This window comes from Jaculus jaculus, chromosome 3 (genome assembly GCF_020740685.1).
Source record: "Jaculus jaculus isolate mJacJac1 chromosome 3, mJacJac1.mat.Y.cur, whole genome shotgun sequence".
Lineage (NCBI taxonomy): Eukaryota > Metazoa > Chordata > Mammalia > Rodentia > Dipodidae > Jaculus > Jaculus jaculus.
Genome location: NC_059104.1, coordinates 160167464 through 160187315, shown reverse-complemented (window position 1 = coordinate 160187315; position 19852 = coordinate 160167464). Strand labels below are relative to the sequence as shown.

The 19852-nt window shown below is 39.5% G+C and overlaps 1 protein-coding gene across 1 annotated transcript; it reads right to left on the bottom strand.

Annotated features, from left to right (window-relative positions):
• Window positions 1-563: 563 nt before the first annotated feature.
• Ccdc90b (coiled-coil domain containing 90B) lies at window positions 564-19622 on the bottom strand. Its single transcript, XM_045145761.1, has 9 exons — window positions 19275-19622; window positions 15169-15288; window positions 13067-13170; window positions 8121-8222; window positions 6403-6444; window positions 6244-6315; window positions 6028-6081; window positions 4292-4406; window positions 564-1010 (listed from the first exon to the last, which is right to left on the bottom strand). The coding sequence occupies exons 1-9, from the start codon at window positions 19372-19374 to the stop codon at window positions 949-951; spliced, it is 771 nt and encodes a 256-aa protein (XP_045001696.1). The 5' UTR covers window positions 19375-19622; the 3' UTR covers window positions 564-948.
• Window positions 19623-19852: the final 230 nt, after the last annotated feature.

The window sequence follows — 19852 nt, the reverse complement described above, 5'->3', positions numbered from 1 at the left end:
GCAAGGCAAGGCAAGGACTGTACCACAAAGTTATAGTCCCAACCACCCAAGAGTTGGCACTATTTATATCAAGTGATGTTTGCTGAATTTAAATGAATCATTACGAAAATGTGTTTCATGTAATTAATAACGTTTTTGTTTGTTTTTTGAGGTAGGTTCTCGCTTTAGCCAAGCTTACCTGGAATTCACTATGTAGTCTTTGGGTAGCATCAACCTTAAATTATTAGTTAGCTAGATGTGATGGCATAGTGGTGGCATTAAACCCTTTGCTTGGGAGGCAGAGGTAGGAGGATCGGTGTGAGTTTGAGGCCAGCCTGGGACTAGAGTGAGACCCTACCTTGAAAAACAAAAATTGTTTTGTATATGAAAAACAAAAGAAATACCAAATACGGCATAATTACAGTATCAGGATTTTCAATGAACCTAAAAAGGTACACGTAATAAAGCAACTCTGTTTCATATTAGGTGTATACACGTTATTTTTAAATCATTTTTTATTTTAAAATCTATTGTTCATTACAAAATAACTTCACTTACATAGGAAGTCACTTTCAAAATCCAAACAATGTTATAGTAATCTTTTATATAAAAACTTCAATATTTATCAAGAAGGTTAGATCCAATATGTATGTAAACTACAAAATTATTTTCAAATCTGCAACAGAAAACAACAATGTCCTATTTTATTTACAAAGTTATCCGCAGGAAAGCTGATTGTGTTTTGATAACAATCAAAAAGATAAAGACAAAAGGCTCTTCTATTTTAAATAAGTCAGGTTTTGTATAACAGCTTCTCAACATAATAAAGACATACAAAATAAATACCTAAAACACTTCTCTTCAGTGCATAACTTTGGAGTAAGCTTTTGCTGCAGCTGACAATATTCAAGAAAGTCTGTCCCCACTTAGGTCCTCAGAAGTCAGTAGTGGCAGCAGAGGGAGGGAGTGTTAGTCGTACTTCCAGAATCTGTAGAACCCCAAAGCTATTGCCAAGCAAGTGAACACTGAGGCTGTGAGAAAACAAAACAAAATGTTACAGGTTACATATTTGTAATCATTTTAAAATATTAGCAGAATGTTATTTTTAAATAATAAAAAGCCGAAGGAAATCAAATTCATAGCCTATGCAGTTTCATTCCCTAGAAAATTAAACTGAGACTGGAGAGATGGCAGTTAAAGGCACTTGCTTGCAGAGCTTGGTGGCCTGGGTTTGATTTTGTAATACCCACATAAAGGCAGATATACATAGTGATGCATTCATCTGGTATGTGTTTGCACTGGCAAGAGGCACACTCATTTGTACTTTCTCTGTTTATAAAGAAAGACAACTACATAAAAAAAGAAAATGAAAAGTAAAAGGTATTCCTAAAGGTAGGATTTAGGTCAATCCCTCTTAAAAGCTTCCTATCTTTTAAGGCAGAGTAAGAGTGGAAATAATGAAAAAATTGAGGTGACATGTCAGAATGCATGTAGTATTTAAAGTTATTAACATCAGCATTGTTAATGACTACTTTTAATTATAAGCTGATTTCATATCTCATGACAATGAATAATTGTGTTTCTTACACAGTTATACTAAATCAGCATAAATTCAACTAGGAAAACATTAAGTATTAATACAGACAAGTATCTATACATTCATATAAGAATTTTTTTTTTTTCTAGTGCTAGGATGAAACCTAGGTCTTTGGGTCTGTGAGGCAAGCACTCTACTGCTAAGCTGTATCTCTAGGCCAGGAAAATTTTGATTGTCTTTTAAGTAGATCTTATTTATGTATTTATTTACTTTTATTTGAGACAGGGAGGGAGAAAGAATGGGCATGCCAGGGCCTCTAGCCACTGTAAATGAAATCCAGACAAATGGGTCACCTTGTGGTTACGTGGGACCCGGAGAGTTGAACCTGGGTCCTTAGGCTTCACAGGTAGGCACCTTAACTGCTAACTCAGCCCTTCAGTACATTTAATCATTTCTCTGTTGAGCACAGATAGCATGTGCCCAACTAGGGAGACTGAGCCCAGATGTCTGGGACATGTTGGGTAATATACTGAGATCCTTTCTGTTTAAAAAATCCCTGATTAGAAGCATTTAAGACACTTGCCTGCAAAGCCTAAGGACTTGGGTTTGATTTCCCTAGTACCCATATAATGCCAGATGCACAAGGTGGCACATTCATCTGGAGGGGGCCCCCAGAGACTGCTGGTGAAACTTCTGTGGAAGCCACCATGGCTCCCAGGCCTGGGCCCCTGGGTTATTTATTTATTTTTAACTTATTAGAGAAAGAGAAAGAATGGGTACACTAGGGTTAGCTGTAGCCACTGCAAAACATGCACCATCATGTACATCTGGCTTACGTGGGTACTGGGGAACTGAACTTGGGTCCTTAGGTTTTGTAGGCAAGTGCCTTAACCACTAAGCCATCTATCTCTCCAGCCTGACAAAACCTTTCTATTCTCCCAGCTTCAAGAAGCTCAATTTGAGGGGCTGGAGGGATAGCTTAGCGGCTAAGGTGTTTGCCTGCAAAGCCAAAGGACCCAGGTTTGATTTCCCCAGGACCCACGTTAGCCAGATGCACAAGTGGGTGCACACATGTCTGGAGTTCATTTGCAGCGGCTGGCTGGAGGCCCTGGCTCACCCATTCTCTCTCTCTCTCCCCCTCTTTCTCTGTCAAATAAATAAATAAAAAGAAGCTCAATTTCAGAAATGGTTTTTAGGGACACTTTTGCATAAGAAAGCATCTTTAAAATGACTTTGACTAAAGATAAAAGAAAGTAGCCATATACATTATCCCATTTGATTCCATACATTTTGAAACTTGGTTAATAATTAGGTCATTTCTTCAATTTTAAAAAATGGGATTAGGCCTCTCTAAACACACAGAAAATTAGATACCTGAGAAGAAATACATGAAAAGTGTCTCCTCTTATTTTCTTTGGGCAATTATACATTTTCCCATTTGGTCCTTCCACCATTTAGCATGTATCAAGCAGTGTGCTGAGCTGTTCCATACAAGTGGAGCCATAAGGCAATGGCATTATCCCCACTGCATAAGAGGGCGTCAGCCCAAAGTTACATAACTAACATGAGGTGGAGCCACATTCAAGTGGATTATGTTGTGAGATACATATATGTATGTAATTTTTTTTTGGGGGGGGTTTCAAGGTAGAGTCTCACTCTAGCCCAGACTGACTTGTAATTCACTGTGTAGTCAGTCTCAGGGTGGCCTCGAACTCACATTGATCCTACTACCTCTGCCTTCCAAGTGCTGGGATTAAAGTCATGAACCATCATGCCCAGCCTAAGTATATACATTGTTATATAGTAGAAAAGATACATAGTAATTATGTAAGGAAAAAAACTTTCAAGGGCTTTTCTTTCTACCACTTTTGAATTATATAAACTTATAGCTAAAATATATTGTTTTGTTTACTTATTTATTCATTCATTCTGAGGTAGGGTCTCTAGCCCAGGCTGACCTGGAATTCACTATGTAATCATTTTAGGGTGGCCTCGAACTCACAGCAATTCACCTACCTCTGCCTCCCAAATGCTGGAATTAAAGACGTGTGCCACCACATCTGGCTGTTTTTATTTATTTATTTATTTTTATTTTTTAAAATTTTTATTTATTTGAGAGTGACAGACAGAGAAAGAGAGAGAGAGAGAGAGAGAATGGACACACCAGGGCCTCCAGCCAGTGCAAACGAACTCTAGATGCGTGTGCCCCCTTGAGCATCTGGCTAATGTGGGTCCTGGGGAATTGAGCCTCGAACTGGGGTCCTTAGGCTTCACAGGCAAGCACTTAACCGCTAAACCATCTCTCCAGCCCTGGTTTTGTTTTTTAAAGGAAAAAGACAATACCTGACTAGTGAAGTCTTCCTATTTCACTGGGGAAATATAATTTTTAGGTTAGATTGTAGTTGGGGAGCTCAGGATATCACAAATAATCTAATTTTGGATTAGGAAATCTGTGCTGCCATTTGATTTAAGGTAAAAGATTATTTCCCAACCCCATTTCTGTTTGCTGTGGTTTCTAACAGTCTATGTCTACTTTAGTGATCTAATTCCACTCAAATCTTATGAAAAGTATAAGAAACAAAATGGAGATTTTCACTGTGAAATACTTTTATAAAAAAGTTTCCTGGTAATCATCCTGGAACTGGAGCTTTCTTCACAAGCACAAGGGTCTGGTCAATAAAGGAATCTTATTACAGCTCCTGTTTTTGAAAAGCAGGAACTAACGGAACCAAAAGTTACTTGCCAGCAATTCCTTTCTCTGAAAAACAGTCTTACCTGCAAGATAACGAACTGTCTCAAGTTTGTTTGACTCCATTAGTGTCTTTAAAGAAGCAATCTCAGTATCAATTTTATTACTGGTCTCCGAAATAACACTTTTTGTTTGGGTATCCTGTTGTAAACAAGAGTGAAAAAAGAGGACTCAATTCTGTCCCTATGTGTTATGGACAAAAACATGTATACATTAGAAATCTTCAATTATGTGCTAATGGTGTATTATAAAAGTCTTAACTGGAGAAATGTAGCAAAACCACAGCCATACAGAAAACAGGGAAGGGAATGCTGCCAACTGAAAAGTCCTCCACTCATAGAGAATGGGCGCTCTAGGGCCTCTAGCCACTGCAAACAAACTCCAGACACATGTGCTACCTTGTGCATCTGGCTTACCTGAGTCCTGAGGAATTGACCAGGGTCCTAAGGCTTTGCAGGCAAATGCCTTAATTGCTAAGCCATTTCCCCAGAACCTGGCCTGGCAGACCTTGCAAGCAAGCACCTCTAACTGCTGAGCCATCATCTTCATCTCTTGTCCTTTCCAGCCCTCCACTTTTTCTCAAATAATATTTTATTTATTTATTTATTTGACAGAGACCTCTAGCCACTGCATGCAAACTCTAGACACATGTGCCACCTTGTGCATCTGGCTTACGTGGGTACTGGGGAATTGAACCTGGGTTCTTAGACTTCATAGGCAAGCACCTTAACCATTAAACTTATCTCTCCAGTTCCCCCTTTTTGATTTTTGAGACAGGGTTTCACTCAATAGCCCATCCTGTCCTGGACTACATGTAGTAACCCAGCCTGGCCTCAACCTTGGCAATCCTCTTGCCTCAGCCTCTTGAGTGCCTTGCTTAGAATCTGTGTTCTTATCTCCACCAATTATTAGTTGTGTGACTTCAACTTCTTTGAGATCATTTTTCACATTGGTTAAATGGGAATAATAGTAACCAGAGGTTGACATTGAAGGTTAAATGAAATAACCAATACTAGGTAAAGCATGCAAAATAGTACCTGGCACATAATAAACACATAATTTTCTTGTGTTAAATAATGAATACTAGCTGGGAATGGTGGTGCATGCCTTTAATCCCAGCACCTGGGAGGCTGAGGTTGGAGGATCTCTGAAAGTTTGAGGCCATCCTGAGATTACTAGTGAATTCCAGGTCAGCCTGGGCTAGAGTGAGACCTTACCAAAAAAAAAAAAAAAAAAAAAAAACCCTAAAAATAAATAAATAAAAATAAAAAACAAATATAATATACATTTACTGTAATATTTAAAAATTTAAGATTTAAATATTCTTTTAAAAATGACTCCTATTTATGTAAAGGTTTTAAAAATGTATGTCATGTGGAAAGCTTAATTATTTAATAAAATCGTAGTTTAAGTACAACTATCTACTTGGGAGCAGCTTTACCCAGTGTTGGCTAACTCTTACCAGCTGTAAAGGAATCATGGATTCCATAGGGATAGCTATTTAAAATTCAAATTTAAGCCGGGTGTGGTGGCGCACGCCTTTAATCCCAGCACTCGGGAGGCAGAGGTAGGAGGATTGCTGAGAGTTTGAGGCCACCCTGAGACTACATAGTGAGTTCCAGGTCAGCCTGAGCCAGAGTGAGACCCTAACTCGAAAACCAAAAAAAAAAAAAAAATTCAAATTTATAAGCTGATAAGCACAAAAGCAGTTATACAAGACACATGAAGTATATGGAAAAGAAACCTCTACATACTACCTTACCTTTCTGGTAAATTCTGTGTTTGCTTCCATAAGCTGCTTTTCTTGATCTGTAAACTAAAGGATATGTAGCCAGCAGGTTAAAAGGAAAGGAAAAAAGAAAAAACCAGACTACAGAGTTAAAAAGGAGTAACAAAGGAAGCCCAGCACCACATCTGTTGTCACTAAAGAGTTAAAAAAAGAGTAAGGAACCAATAAAGCACACTTAAAGCCCAGCACCATATCTGTGACTCGGCTCCTTTCCAGGTTGATGTCCAGCTTGTTATCTGCTCTGATTCGACTGGTTTCATGCTTTAAAGAAAATGAAAAATACTTTTAAAAATAATGTTGCAGTAAGTACTGTACTGAAATGAGTAAGTGGTACAAAGTTTTACTTACCACCAGCTGTTGCTTAACTTGAACTAATTCAATTTTCATTTTCTAGGTATAAGAGAAATCACATGTAATTAGCATCAAAGTCCATATTATGATTTACTTTAAAAGTATGAAACCTTAAGTTAGTAATATTTGGGCATCTATAGATTTTTAATATGGAATAAGGCAAAAAACTATTCATAAAATCTTAGACACATACATTAGGTAATGCATTTATTTATGTACTGATATTAAGATTTTACTTTAAGAATGATTTTTTTTTTCAAATTTTAAAAACAAGCTGGGCGTGGTGGCGCACACCTTTAGTCCCAGCACTCAGGAGGCAGAAGAAGGAGGATTGCTGTGATTTTGAGGCCACTCTGAGGCAATGTAGTGAATTCCAGGTCACCTTAGGCTAGAGTGAGACTTTACCTCAAAAAACCAAAGAAAAAAATAAAGCCAGGAAAGGTGAAGCAGAACTCACTATGAGTTCAAGGCCAGCCTGGTTTAGACAGACCATGCGTAAAACAAAATAAAACAAAACCTTGAGGAATGGGGAGATGGCTCAGCATTCATGACACATGCTTGCAAAGTTTGATTCTCCAGTACCTACTTAAAGCCAGACACACAAAGTGACATGTGTCTGGAGTTCATCTGCAGTAGTGGGAGGCCTTGGCGTGCCCACACTTAATCTCTCTGTGTTTGACTCTTTCTGTCTCCCTCTCTCTCAAGTAAATAAAATATTTACAAAAGAGAAACAAAAAGCTCAAAAATGTTTAAGCTAGTGAGTAACAAATTTCTGATTTAACTACAGAAACATTTTTCCTTCTCTTTCTCGCTCGCTCTTTTTTTTTTTTTTTTTCTTCTTTTTTGAGGTAGGGTTTCACTCTAGCCCAGGCTGATCTGGAATTCACTATGTAGTCTCAGGGTGGCCTTGAACTCAAGGCAATCCTCCTACCTCTGCCTCCCAAGTGCTGAGATTAAAGGCGTGTACCACCATGCCTGGCTTTTTTTTTTTTTTTTTTTTTTTGTGGTAAGGTCTCACTGTAGCCTAGGCTGACTTGAAACTCATCCTATAGTCCCGGGCTGGCCTCAAACTCAGTGATCTTCCTAACTCTGCCTCAAAGACATATTTTTCTCTTTTTTTGTACCTTTTTTTTTAAATTTTTTATTTGAGAGCAACAGACACAGAGAGAAAGACAGATAGAGGGAGAGAGAGAGAATGGGCGTGCCAGGGCTTCCAGCCTCTGCAAACGAACTCCTGACACGTGCGCCCCCTTGTGCATCTGGCTAACGTGGGTCCTGGGGAATCGAGCCTCAACCCGGGGTCCTTAGGCTTCACAGGCAAGCGCTTAACCGCTAAGCCATCTCTCCAGCCCAAGACATATTTTTCTCTTAAGTGACAAAGACAGTACAAGATAAAAAAAAGTCGACACCAGTACATTACCTTCAGCTTTAAGAACAATGTATGATATTGTTAGCTACAACAGAAGTCTCATATAATATACAGAGCTCAGTGACTTTCCTATTTATGTGACTTTTACATATGTAAATTAAAATTCATCATGCAAGAAATTACATGTAAAGATTATGTAAGGTTAAATAGTATATATTTAATTTAAAAACTTGCTAATTGTTTAATAACAACATAGTATTATTATTTGGTCTTTGTAATTTATTTACTTTGTAGCATACTTGTGAGATTAGTTTTTTTTAATCAGTAATTTAAAAAATTTGCTCACCTCATTCTCTGCTCTCAGATTTGCAAATTCACTTTTTTCTAGTATGACCATGTCTTTTCTGATAGAATCCAAATGAGCCATTAGCTGTTGTACTGTTATTTTCTAGGAAACAGAAACAACACAAAACCTGGGATCTAGGGAATGGAATCCCTTTATTTTTAGATTGTTTGCATGCTGCTAGGTACAATAGCTGATTAAGTAAAAACACATTTGAAACATACATATCTGAAATGTGAAAGTAAAAATGATATTCAAGGGAGAAAAAAATGTATTTGCTAGTAAAGAGAAATATTTAGGTATCTTAATGAAAAGAATCCCAACATAACACTTACTTAGCTCTTAAAAGTACCTCAATAAATTATATATACATTTTAATATCTAGAAGCAGTTTTATAACCCTTTTGTGTTTAGATTTCAAGGATTTCCTACCACTGGAAAATACTGAGGTATTAAGAGAGCAAGGGTGAGAAAAGTAGCTCAACAGTTTAAAGATGTTAGCTTGTAAGGCCTGCTGGCCATGGTTCAATTCCCAAGCCACCCACGTGTGTCTGGTGTTCATTTGCAGCAGTAAGGGGACCTGGAGCTGCAAGTGTGTATACACATGCACAAAACTATTTTTAAAATAGAGGTCAGATAGTAACAAATTCAATAATATGGCTAAAATAATTATCTTTTATCAGTGCAAAATAATTAGTTTTGTTAAAGCTTCCTGGTATCTTTACTATATTTGACACTATAGAAAATATATGAGAGAAAAGGTGGCCCCTACACGACAGATTTATAAGCATTTGCTTTTGCCAAGAAGGGACTTAAAATTTTATATATAAGTGTGTGTATATGTATATATATGTATATGTGTGTATATATACACATATATATATAATTATATATATATATATATATATATATATATATATATATATTTTATGTTATTTATTTATTTTTTGAGATAGGGTCTTGCTGGAGTCCAGGCTGACCTGGAATTCACAAAGTAGTCTCGGTGGCCATGAACTCATGGTGATCCCCTCTGCCTCCAGAGTGCTGGGATTAAAGGCATGGGCCACCATGCCTGAATACACAGAGAATGGGCCTTTGGCCACTGTGAACAGAATCTAGATATATGAGTCACTTTTTGCATCTGGGTTTATGTGGGTACTACACTATCAAACTTGAGTTGTTAGGCTCTGCAGGTGTTGCAGTCAGATTTGCATAGCTTGCAGAAAACACCCAATAGCAGTTTGTAGGAAAAAGGGTTTATATTAGTTTACAAACTTGAGGGGAAGCTCCATGAAGGCGGGGAAAAATGATGACATGAGCAAAGGGTGGATATCATCTTCTCGGCAACATCAGGTGGATAGCAGCAATAGGAGAGTGTGCCAAATACTGGCAACACTCCAGGAGGCGTTAATTCCCAAATCTCCACCAGCTGGGAACCTAACATTCAGAACACCTACGTTTATGGGGAACACATCAATCAAACCTACATAGCAGGCAAGCATCTTAACTGCTGAGACAGCTCTCCATCCCCCACATATATATTTTTTGACAAAAACTCTATACATATCTTGATCCTTTTGCCACAGCCTCCCAAATTCTGGGATTACAGATATTCATCTACCACACTTAGCAGGAGGAACTTTTTTTTGGGGGGGGGGTTCGAGGTAGGGTCTCAATCTGGCTCAGGCTGACCTGGAATTAACTATGTAGTCTCAGGGTGGCCTCAAACTCACAGTGATCCTCCTACCTCTGCCTCCTGAGTGCTGGAATTAAAAGTGTGAGCCACCACACCCGCCTGGCAAGAGGAACATTTCTGAAGAAAAGATTTAAGGCAGCTCTACAAGGAAAATTCACTACTACAAAATTTCTTAAAATGAGTCAGATAAATGATTACATTTATCCCTTTTTACCAATAGAAAAAGCAGTGTGTAACTGTGAAAAGTGACCTATATACTGGTTTATAAAAACAAAAGTTCAAACAAGAACAGGATCACTAGTTGAATTTTTAAAGTTACAGCTTGTAGCTGAATGGGGTTGCAGTCATCCACTGATACAAGTGAGAAAGACTTGAACAAATTGACTGGATTTTTGTTACCAGATACAGAAATATCAGACACACACAGTCAGGAAACTGCCAGTTGGAGACCAAGATAACAAGTCTTCAAAGGTTCTAAAATGCATATATTTTTTATAAAGTAGAGGTTCAAACTATGAGTTCTTAAATTAGGCTGTATGAATTTGAACTTCAACTTGGCCATTTTCTGTGAGTTATATAACTCCTGTTTTCCTCACTGATAAAAAGTAGAAATTACCCACATTCTTCACCAGAATACAGATTGTGACTCAAAAGCCTACAAAACAGTACAGGTATATCTTCAAAAACTACATGCATAATCTGTTATTAAGCAGGCAAACCTATAAAATGCATGTCTTTTGCAGTTCGGGTATAATCATGAGACTACATGATGTCTTATGGCCTTTCTGAAGCGAACCAGGGAGCAGCTTGTTGCCTGATTGCCTCAAGATGAGCCTTACCTCCATCCTTCAAGGCATCCTTGTGCCTTATTCTGTCCTAGAGGTGGGGTGAACAATAGGGTTAGGCTCAAGGTTGGAATAGGATTTTTTTTGTTTTATTCTTTTTGGAATAGGATTTTTAACTTCACAAATCAGTCATTTAAAAAGCCAACAGTTCAATAGTAATGCTCCTGCTTTGTATGTATGTAGCTCTATGGTTTTGGCATGAAGATTCCTCACTGCTTTGTAAGAGACAGACTTTAAGAGCAAGTATTTTATTGAAAATATCAGTAGCTCCATAGAGCTTTGGGAGAATTAATTAAATGTTTGGTTTTTAATGAATTTACTAGCCTGCTATGATCCTGAATAAATTAAAATAAAATTATACAAATTAAGATAGTAAAAATTGGGCTGGAGAGATGGCTTAGTGGTTAAGTGCTTGCCTGTGAAGCCTAAGGACCCTGGTTCGAGGCTCAATTCCCCAGGACCCACGTTAGCCAGATGCACGAGGGGGTGCATGCATCTGGAGTTCGTTTGCAGTGGCTGGAGGCCCTGGTGTGCCCATTCTCCCCCTCTCTCTCTCTCTGTCTGCCTCTTTCTCTCTATGCCTGTCACTCTCAAATAAATACAAATAAACAAAAAAAATTTTTTAAAAATAGTAAAAATTAAAATATAAGTTAAATGTGGGGGAGGAATGTTTCATTTCCTGTCTAATTAGGGATTATGGTAAAAATCTTCAAGTACTTTTGATCTTCCATGACTCTTAAAGCAATAAAATTTCATATAGCAGGTTCTAATTTTACATAAGAAATCCTAATTTTTCTTATATGATATTTTATTGCTTTCTGTCCATATTTCTACAATATGAAGTCTTACAAAGTACTCAACCTCACTGAGCCTATGCTAGAGTAAAACTGAACTATGCCTGCTTTTTTAGTGCTATTAGAGAGATTACTGTATGAAAGTACCCAGCCCTGTGCTCTTAGTAAGAATTCCGAAGACTATTATCCAGCCCAGCATGGTGGCACACACCTTTAATCCCACTACTTGGAGGCAGAGGTAGGAGGATCGCCATGAGTTCGAGGCCATCCTGAGACTATATAGTGAATTCCAGGTTAGCCTGAGCTAAAGTGAGACAGACCCTACCTTGAAAAAAACCTAAAAACCAAAACCCAAAAAACACGATTATCAGCTGGGTGTGGTGGCACACACCTTTAATTCCAGCACTCAGGAGGCAGAGGTGGTAGAATCACTGTGAGTTCAAGGCCAGCCTGGGACTACATATAGTGAGTTCCAGGTCAAATAAAGCATCTTAGCCAGGATATTTATGACATCTTTCCAGCCATGTCAGTCCTTTCTCTAGCTTTCAAAGTCTGAAAGTTAACCAGGACACACATAAGACCAGCAGGAGCATACAGAAAGGTTAGCTCTTATACAGTGAAGTTTTCCAAGGGAGAAAAGTGTTTCACTGATGGTCTACCACCATCCCAGAATTGAAATACTTATTTTACACAGTATATAACAAAATTCTATTTTTTGTAGTAGTATAATCTCTCTGTGTATGTTCTACATTTTTAAAAAATATATCTTATTTTTATTTATTTTGAGATAAAGAATGGGTACACCAGAGCCTCCAGCCTCTGCAAACGAACTCCAGATGCATATGCCACTTTGTGCATCTAGCTTTCGTGGGTTCTGGGAAATCAAACTGTGGTCCTTTGGCTTTGCAGGCAAGCACATTAACTGCCAAGCCATCTCTTTAGCCCTGCTTTGTTTTTTTGAGGTAGGGTCTCATTGTAGCCCAGGCTGACCTAGACCACACGCTGTATAGCTCCAAGCTGGCCTCATACTTAGCTCACAGTGATGCTCCTACCTCTGACTCCTAAGTACTGAGATTAAAGTAGTACCATAATCTTGTTAGACTAACTCTTCAGGCTCTAGACTGACTTTATTAAAAGATCCTCCCCCCCCCACCTTTTTTTGTTGTTGTTTGGTTGGTTTTTCAAGGTAGGGTCTCACTCTAGCCCAGGCCTACCTGGAATTCACTAAGTAGTCTCAGGGTGGCCTTGAACTCACAGTGAGCCTCCTACCTCTGCCTGGGATTAAAGGCATGTGACACCACGCCTGGCCAAACTTTTTAAAAATATATTTTATTTTATTTCATCTTTATCTGCAAGCATGGAGATTGAGGGGGGATGGGCATGCCAGGGACTCCAGCCTCTGCAAACAAATTCCAGACACATGTGCAACCTTGCGCATCTGGCTGATGTGGGTACTGGGGAATTGAACCTTGGTCCTTAGGCTTCTCAGGCAAACACCTCAATTGCTAAGCCATTTCTCTAGCCTCTCTTTCCCCCTTATTCCTTCCTCTCCCTTCTTCTGTGAGAAAGACTGTCCAGTGAAACTGTTGGAAGTGATAAAAATGAACATATTACCTGTTGAGCTTGAGTGACCATCTCCTTATAGATAGTATCAAGGCTGGCATTTGATAAGGTAGTTAATACTGATACAATTGTTTCAGCTTGTGCTTTGTCAAATCCTATAGGCAACAAATAGGTATTCATATATTTTAAAATATGCTTATCACTATCAAAATAGAAAGCTTTCTTTAATATTCAATATATTTAGAAACAGTTATAATTAAAAACATGATGATGCTAAATTAATCTAAAAGTACTCCTGTGTAATTTTAATTCCTGATATAACTTCCACATCTACAGCAATAATGGATATTACTTTTTGTGTACAGAATTGTTATGAGCTCATATTTTAATTTACATTAGGTGGTAATGAAATCTAGCATCTTTACATATATTTGTCTAAATTTTTAAAAAAAGATTATCTATTTGAGACAGAGAGGGGGAGAGAGAGAGAGAGCTAGAGAGAAAGGATGGGTGCATCAGGGCCTCCAGCCACTGCAGACAAACTCCAGACACATGTGCCGCCACATGCATCTGGCTTACATGGGACCTGGAGAACCAAACCTGGGTCCTTAGGTTTTGCAGGTATATACCTTAACCACTAAGCCATCTCTCTAGCCCTTTTGTGATTTTTTTTGCGTGTGCATGCTACTTGCTTATATGGCCTTTGCCAACTTTTCTGTAAAATTGCTTAAGTTTTCCTGTTTGATTCCTAAGAACTCTTTAACATTTACATTTTTATCTGCAATTTCAGTAAGGGATTTATTTTTTCTAATTGATAAGTCATTAATCATATTCATTTATTAGTCTTTCCCTAAATTGTCTCATCTGCTGAATTCACATGTGTATTTGACTACCAGTCTCTTCTATTAATCAACTTTTCTATTCTTGTAATATCATTTTGATATCTGGTTGTTTTCTGTTCCTTTTTAAAAATTTATTTTTCATTTTACGAGGTAGGGTCTTACTCTAGCCCAGGCTGACCTGGAATTCACTATGTAGTCTCTGGGTGACCTCGATCTCAAGTGCTAGGATTAAATGTTTGTGCCACCATGCCCAGCTTGAATTTTTTATTATTAATAAATATTCATACTTCCATGCAGACTTTAGAATTGCCCTAGAAACTAGTTTTTTTCTTTTTTGCTTAATTGGAATCATTCTGCTCATGTAATTTGACATAATATATATTCCATTAACATATCTTGGGCTGGAAAGATGGCTTAGAGGTTAATGTACTTACCTAAAGAGCCAAAGGACCCAGGTTCAATTCCCCAGGACCCACATAAGCCATATACACAAGGAAGTGCATGTGTCTGGAATTTGTTTGCAGGGGCTGGAGGCCTTGGTACACGCATTTTCTTTCTCAAAAAAGAAAAAAATGGGGCTGGAGAGATGGCTTAGCGGTTAAGCACTTGCCTGTGAAGCCTAAGGACCCTGGTTTGAGGCTCGGTTCCCCAGGTCCCATGTTAGCCAGATGCAGAAGGGGGTGCACGCATCTGGAGTTCGTTTGCAGAGGCTGGAAGCCCTGGCGCGCCCATTCCCTCTCTCTCCCTCTATCTGTCTTTCTCTCTGTGTCTGTCGCTCTTAAATAAATAAATAAATAAATAAAAGAAAAAAATGCCGGGCATGGTGGCGCATGCCTTTAATCCCAGCACTCGGGAGGCAGAGGTAGGAGGATTGCTGTGAGTTTGAGGCCACCCTGAGACTCCATAGTGAATTCCAGGTCAGCCTGGGCTACAGTGAGACCCCATCTAGAAAAACTGAAAAAAAAAAAAAATTTAAAAGCATATATTGAGCATTTCCAATGATCAGTAAATATTCTTCAATATATAAAATTTCTATAATTCCTAATACTGACATTTCTTTTTCAATAGTTAACTTTTTTTTTAAGGTAGGTAGGTTCTCGTTCTAGCCTAGGCTGACCTGGAAATCACTAAGTAGTCCAGGCTGGCCTCAAATTCACAGTGATCCTCCTACTTCAGCCTCCCGAGTGTTGGGATTAAAGGTGTGCACCACCATGCCCAGCTCAATATTCTTAGTAGTTTATAAAAGTGATATTATCTTGGTAATTTATTCACTGAGTTAATTTTCTTCTTGAAAGTGCTCATGTTTCTCACCATGTGTTTCCAAGTCCTGAACCAACGCATGAGTATCAAATGTTAATTTCCTTTGTCCTAAAGGAGTTATGTCCACTGGTCTCCTGTCGTATCCTTCCTTAGTTGTGGTGGTCAAGAAATCTGAAACGAGAAGACAATGTTACTTTATTCTTGTAATAACTGACAGTGGCATCACACTTTGGCTTCTAAGCTTTTCCCAGCTATGTAAATGTTGTGCCAGCTTCCTAATTAGGAGTGTTGTAATCTTGTATAAGTTAACTGACTTCTCTGTCATTTTTATCTAAAAAGTTTCTAATATTATTATTATTAGAGGCATAGGTAAGGTCTCACTCTAGCCCAGGCTGACCTGGAATTCACTATATAATCTCAGGGTAGCCTCAAACTCACAGTCTACTTCTGCTTCTCAAGTGCTGGGATTAGAGGCATGCACCACCATGCCCACCTCTGATATTATTCTTTTTTAAAATATATTTTTAATTTACTTGAGAGAAGAAGGGAGGGGGAGGGGGAGGAGAGAGAGAGAAGAGAGAGAGAGAGAGAGAGAGAGGGAGGGAGGGAGGGAGGGAGGGAGGGAGAGAATGGGCATGCCAGAGCCTCTAGCCACTGCAAATGAGTTCTGGAATCCTTTGGCTTTGCAGGCAAACACCTTAACTGCTAAGCCATCTGTCCAGCCCTAATATTTTTTTGTTTTTGGTTTTCTGAAGTAAGGTCTCACTCTAGCTCAGGCTGACCTGGAATTCACTATGTAATCTCAGGGTGGCCTTGAACTCTTGGTGATCCTCCTACCTCTGCCTTAATATTATTCTTTACATAGCAAACATTCAGCATTCAAAAATGTTTTAATAGTTGCCCTAACCCACCTTTACATCACCTTAATTTTTTTAAGTTGATTCTTTTTTATTATTTTTTTAATTTAATTTTTATTAACATTTCCATGGTTATAAAAAAAAAATCCCATGGTAATACCCTCCCTCTGCCCCCCCCCACTTTCCCCTTTGACATTCCATTCTTCATCACATTACCTCCCCATCTCAGTCATTGTCACCTTTATTCTTTTTATTTATTTATTTTGGGTTTTTGAGGTAGGGTCTCTGTAGCTCAGGCTGGCCTGGAACTCACAACAATCCTCCTACCTCTGCCTCCCGGGTGCTGGGATTAGAGGTGTGCACCACCACTCCCGGCTCCCTTTGTTCTTTTTAAAAAGTTATTTTTTGGGGGGGGATGAGAATGGACATGCCAGAACTCTAGCCACTAGAAGCAAACTCCAGACACATGTGCTACCATGTGCATCTGGCTTATGTTGATACTGGGGAATTGAACCTGGGTTCATTGGCTTCGCAGACAAGTGCCTTAAATGATAAGCTATCGCTGTAGCCCCTCTCCTGTGTTCTTGATTGCCAATGAACTCCCAGTGCACAACAAAATTCCAGGTGTTCCAAAGGTACTTGTAGACTGCAAGGTACTGTGCTTGGCATTTGCACCCAATGGTATTTTTGGAACAGCTTGGTTGTTGCCCATGCTGGCCTCAGACTCCTGGGTTCACATGATCCATTATCTTTGCCTACCTAGTAAGTGGGACAGTATGGTATGCACTACTGCATTGGGCTTTTAAGGTTGTGGTTTTTGTAAAGTGACTTCAAGATATGTCTGTATGGGAATACACAGGAATAATGTTTGGTCCTTTTTGACAATAAAGGCTCAAAATTGGCTATTTGGAAATAATACAACTATATTAAACCTTAGAGAAGTTAACCAGATAGATGAACAGACTGAGCCAAAGCATGGAGGAAGGCTCAGCTATTTTGTATGTTGCGTTCTGTTTATGACAGGACTGAGAATAATGAAGGAACATTTGTCTCTTACATTGATTCCGCTTAGTTGTCACAGTCCTCTCAGGAAGGTGCTTATACTTTTTGGCAGTTGGACTTTGAGAGGAGGGTTCATTTCTTTTTAAGAGGCAAAAAAAAAAAAGGAACTAACAGCCTTTGGATATTCGTAATAGGATGTCACGATCATTGTCCCAGTTGTGTCATGAACAGTGGGATTTATAAGTACTCAAGAGTAGGTTTTACAAGTATATTATTAGTTTGAGATGAGATGGTCAGAATCAGTGCTTCCACCTGATGGTGGAAACTTATCTGTATATACCCTGAAATAGTCCTCATTTTGATTTTTTCAGAACTGTCTTGTGTGCATGTTTACAGTGAGAAAAACTCAATGTTTAAAGATTTGACAGTTTACAAAAAATTATTTATCACATTGTAACTCTGGCCTCTCTTGCACAAAGCCCCTCTTTGCTGAAAAAGACCAGATCTTTTACTTTTACCTCATTAAATCTGCATTACAAGTCCTTCCCATCCACCCCCAGGTAGAGTTTTGGTCTAGCCCCGGCTGATCTGGAATTCACTATGTAGTCTCAGGGTGGCCTCAAACTCATAGTGATCCTCCTACCTCTGCTTCCCAAGTGCTGGGATTAAAGGAAGGCACTATCACACCCAGCTTGCATTGCAAGTTTTATATTGAGTCACTGCTACTTTTTAGAACTGAACCTAGTGACTTGACTTGATTCTTCTTCAGTAGAAGTTCAGAACAGGCATTACAAAGGCAAATCAAATAACCCAGAGGTCTCTGGGCTCCACCCATGCAGATTAATTCAGCACTTCTAGCATAAGGCTGGACAGACTGTACTCTCTAGTGGTTCTGATGTACTGCTTAGTTTGGGAAGTAGTAATGAACAAGGAATATGGCACTGACTGAGCATAAAATGCATACAAATCACATCTTCCTATGCCTTTGCTCATTTATTAAAAAAAAAAAAAAAAGGACTTGGACTAGATAATTCTCCCATGATATAGAGATTAAAATTTTCAGGTTGTTGATATTAGGCCAAATATGAACTACTTGTCCACAGTAAGCCGAAAATAGCAATATGAATTATACATTAGTTGTAAAGTTTCCTCCAGGAATATCTAAGTGGAATAAGCAATTATATTGAAATATTAACATTTACTTGGGGTGGTATGTTTCCCAATAATGCTTTGTAGGTACTTAAAAGTTTATTCTCGGACTGGAGAGACGGTTTAGTAGTTAAGGCACATGCCTGTCAAGCCTAAGGACCGATTCTCCAGGTCGCACGTAAGCCAGATGCACATGGTGGCGCATGTGTCTGGAGTTCGGTTGCAGTGGCTGGAAGCCCTAGTGTGCCCATTCACTCTCTTTCTCTCCCTTTCTCTGTCCCTAATAAGTAAATAAAATTTAAAAAAATATTTTTAAAAGTTTATTCTCTACAAATGTTTTCATTTTCAGTATTTAAAGTGTATTTATAAAAGTACAGCTGAGATTTGTATGATTTCCTAGGGTTCAAAAAAATGCTCCCCCCACCTTTGACATGTGCATTTATACTAACCTCCCAAATACATCATCAAAAGAATTTGCAAATGATCCTGGCAGGTAAACAGCAATTTTGCAAAACAAAGGCAGTCTTAGCTGCAGGTCAGTGGTGTGAATCAAAGAACAGGCAAAACAACACTGATAGTGCATTAGTGGAAGAAGTGTTTGAATACTGAATGGCTCCGTTATCTAACACCAAAGATTCAGAAGGAAAAGAGAACCCTAAGGTAAGTGGCTACTTTGGGGACCACCTGAAAAGTGTAAAAATAGAAAAAACAAAAAAAGTTCTGTGGCAATGTTCTCAGAATAAACTTTTATGTGCTGAAAGCCACTCTAGGTTACAACTGGTTGGAATCTTGGAGATTTCAGCGTACTTGAAAAAACAAGCAAACGTGATTGTAAGGGACTGAGAATTACAGCAAGAACCCATGGGACCTAAAATGTGATAGTTGGCTATGTAACATTCTAAATCCGAACCAGCCACTCAAACACGAGGGTAGGAAATCGCCCGACTCCCGTGGGTGACAGAAACAAAACTAAGTTGTGAAGCCCGGGATTACGAGGAAGGCTTTCAGAAGAGGAAGGCGTCCTCCAGCCAGTTCACGCCCCGGCCCGGTTCCCCGCGGCCTGGCCGCCGCTGGGGGTGTGGCACCCTGGCCTGGAGCACGCGCGACCCACCCGCTCTCGGACGTCGGTGGCACGCGGCCTCGGCTCACCTCTCCGCGGGGCCTTCGAGAAACGCCCGCGGGGAGCTGAAGTCCAGTTGCCCCCGCTCCCAGAGGGGCGCACGAGCCGCCACAGCCAGCGACCCCTCATGTTCTCGCAGTGGGAGACCGGAGGTTGCGGAAGAGGGGGTTCAACCTCGCTGAGACTTTCGGGTAAAGTAGTTCTGGTACCACGGGGATGCTGGGAAATGTAGTTCCCGATTTCTCATGGACGACACGTCCAGCGCAGCCTCCATCCCAGTCTCGCAAAGTTGGGCCTCTGCACACAGCCACACTTCATTATCTGGGTTCAGAGTTGCTCCTTCTCCCACCACCCATTTCCAATTGTTTCCATTTTTACCGCCTTAAGAAAGCACGATCTTGGAGAACGAGACAACCCACAGCACGCTTTCTACCACCCGGAAGCGGCCATTCGCACTGGGTGGGAGGGAGAACGAGGGCTCTAGCCGCATAGCAACCTGGGACCTGTAGTCCGCCCTGCTGTGTCTGGGCGAAGGCGCAGCGCGGAACCACACCAGTAGAGAAATGTGAAAGTCCAGCTAGCAGCTAGCGCCTTGCTTCTTCACATT

Bases quoted from the DNA above. Each gene is read 5' to 3' on its own strand.
- Ccdc90b (XM_045145761.1), bottom strand. From the start codon at position 19,374: ATGAGGGGTCGCTGGCTGTGGCGGCTCGTGCGCCCCTCTGGGAGCGGG. The intron at 8,223-13,066 runs GTAATATGTTCA...TCTGTTTCCTAG, and splicing joins TGGTCACTCAAGCTCAACAG to AAAATAACAGTACAACAGCT. The intron at 4,407-6,027 runs GTAAGGTAGTAT...TGTTTACAACAG, and splicing joins ACACAGAATTTACCAGAAAG to GATACCCAAACAAAAAGTGT.